The 2,500-nt window shown below is 47.0% G+C and overlaps 1 protein-coding gene across 1 annotated transcript in view; it reads right to left on the bottom strand.

Moving 5' to 3' along the window:
- Nucleotides 1-2,500, bottom strand: part of LOC135254248 (capping protein, Arp2/3 and myosin-I linker protein 3-like) — a 34,984-nt gene that overhangs the window by 17,000 nt on the left and 15,484 nt on the right. The window contains exons 15-19 of the mRNA XM_064334407.1: nt 2,407-2,483; nt 1,515-1,619; nt 1,274-1,343; nt 711-792; nt 31-127 (exon numbers count right to left, since the gene is read on the bottom strand). Coding sequence (XP_064190477.1) covers nt 31-127; nt 711-792; nt 1,274-1,343; nt 1,515-1,619; nt 2,407-2,483 — 431 coding nt within the window. The remainder of the gene's footprint in view (nt 1-30; nt 128-710; nt 793-1,273; nt 1,344-1,514; nt 1,620-2,406; nt 2,484-2,500) is intronic.

The following is a 2,500-nucleotide window of genomic DNA, read 5'->3' on the forward strand; positions in this document are numbered from 1 at the left end:
CACACACACATACACACACACACATTCTACCTGTTCTTGATGTTGAAGTTCTTTCCCAGCAGCAGGTGTTTGATGGATGGATGTCGAGACAGAGCCGGGAGAACAGAGAGAAGGTCTGCATCCAACCCTGAATACACAACACAACCCTGAGTACACAACACAACCCTGAATACACAACACAACCCTGAGTACACAACACACACTCCTGAGTACACAACACAACCCTGAATACACAACACAACCCTGAGTACATAACACAAAACCCTGAGTACACAACACAACCCTGAATACACAACACAACCCTGAGTACACAACACAAAACTCTGAGTACACAACCCTGAATACACAACACACACTCCCGAGTACACAACCCTGAATACACAACACAACCCTGAGTACACAACCCTGAATACACAACACACACTCCCGAGTACACAACCCTGAATACACAACACAACCCTGAATACACAACACACACTCCCGAGTACACAACACAACCCTGAATACACAACACACAATCCTGAGTACACAACACAACCCTGAATACACAACACAAAACCCTGAGTACACAACACTCATTCCTGAATACACAACACACAGGCCGAATACACACAACCCTGATACACAAACTCCGGATCCCACAAGCCCAAGCCTCAACAGCCTCAACCTGGCCCCTATAGCCCAGCACCCTATAGCCCAGTAGTGCTCACCATTATCAGAGATGTCTAGAGTGGCAATGGAGGAGAGCCTGGGGAGACACTCCTCTAGAACCACTGCTCCAGTGGACCTGAGCTGAGAGGGAGGGAGAGAGAGAGGGAGGGAGGGAGAGGAGAGAGAGAGAGAGAGAGAGAGAGAGAGAGAGAGAGAGAGATTTAGTTAAATTCTTAGTGTCCATACAATGATCCACCATCACAGACTGAACAAGGTTTACAGAAACCAGTGAAACTGCTGGAATAATACTGTCAGAAGTGGGTCCTTGCAGAAAAAATACAAAGACTGGTCTTTAAAAAAAAAAGCCCAGATCCAGACAAAGAAGATTGTACTTAAATCTCGGTGACACTGCTCTGGAACATGCACTGAACATGCAGAAGGACCGACTAACAGACAGACATACAGACAGAAATACAGTCAGACAGACAGACAGGCACAGACAGAGAGACAGACAGAGTCAGACAGACAGACACACACACAGACGGACGGATGGACAGACGGATAGACAGAAATACAGTCAGACAGACAGACAGACAGAGATGGCAAACAGACAAACAGGTACCTCACAGCCACTGATGTCCAGATGCAGGTCATTAATATGAGGGTTTGAGGACAGACCAAGGAACAGTGCTCTGAAAACAGACAGATAAAATTATTATTATTATTATTATTATTATGTGTGTGGCTCAGAGTTCCAGTGGTCAGTCATGGTTGAGCAGGCCCCTTTGTGTTGACACAAAATGGAGACGGCTTCTCACCTGAGAGCCCCTTTGTGTTGACACAAAATGGAGGCGGCTTCTCACCTGAGGGCATCGGGGGGCAGCTTCATGGAGGCCAGGCTGATGTGGGTGAGGCTGAAGGCCGAGCTGAAGAACTGACGGAACATGGGTAGAGTCTCCTTCATTTTCCTAAGAGAGAGAGAGAGGGGGGTGGGGGGGGGAGAAGAGGGAGAAAGAGAGAAAAATACAGAGAGAGATTTAGGTAAATTCTTAGTCCATACAATTGTCCACCCATCACAGACCGAGAGAGAGATTGTTGTTTTTGTTTTTTGCAATCACCAATCACCTTGGCAATAATACTCTGTTGTGTGGTCATGCCAATACAGCTCATTCTAATTTTAGAGAGGGTGGAGGGAGAGTTAGAGACAGCAAGAGAGAGAAAGAAAGAGAGAGAGAGAGAGAGAGAGGGAGAGCGAAAGGGAAGGAGAGAGCACTGATTGGTCAATCTGGAAAGAGGGGAGGGAGTTAGGTCGACTGAGAATAGCTCTGCTTTAAATATGCATAAGTTCATAATGGCATGCCTCCTCACAGGACTCCCTGTTCCCACCCCACATGTCTCTGACACACCCGGCTCATTAGAATCAGAGAAGGAGAGGTAACGATAACCCACCCAGCACTGACCAATCCAAAACAGAACTATAGACATGGGATACACTAGCGATGCAACAACCATTTCCATTAGTCCTATGTTTTAAAAGCCTTCATATTCATGTCTATTTCTATATCTACATCTACTGTTTCAGTTATTTAATGTACAGTATATATTACAATGGCAAGGTGGGCGGGGGGGCGTAGATATTGGACAATACTGCCTGTGCAAAGTTAGACTCCATTTTGATTCCAAAGCCTTTCTGTGAGAGGGTTTACGGGGCGAAGCGCGGCGAGGCCTGGTCTAGCCCGCTGGCCAGGGACTGACTTGTGAGAGAAAGAGTTTTTGGAGAGGTTCAGGTAGGAGAGATCAGCACAGCAGCCCCGCAAGAGAGCTCCAAACAGCTGAGAAAGAGAGGGGG

Source organism: Anguilla rostrata, chromosome 4 (genome assembly GCF_018555375.3).
Source record: "Anguilla rostrata isolate EN2019 chromosome 4, ASM1855537v3, whole genome shotgun sequence".
Lineage (NCBI taxonomy): Eukaryota > Metazoa > Chordata > Actinopteri > Anguilliformes > Anguillidae > Anguilla > Anguilla rostrata.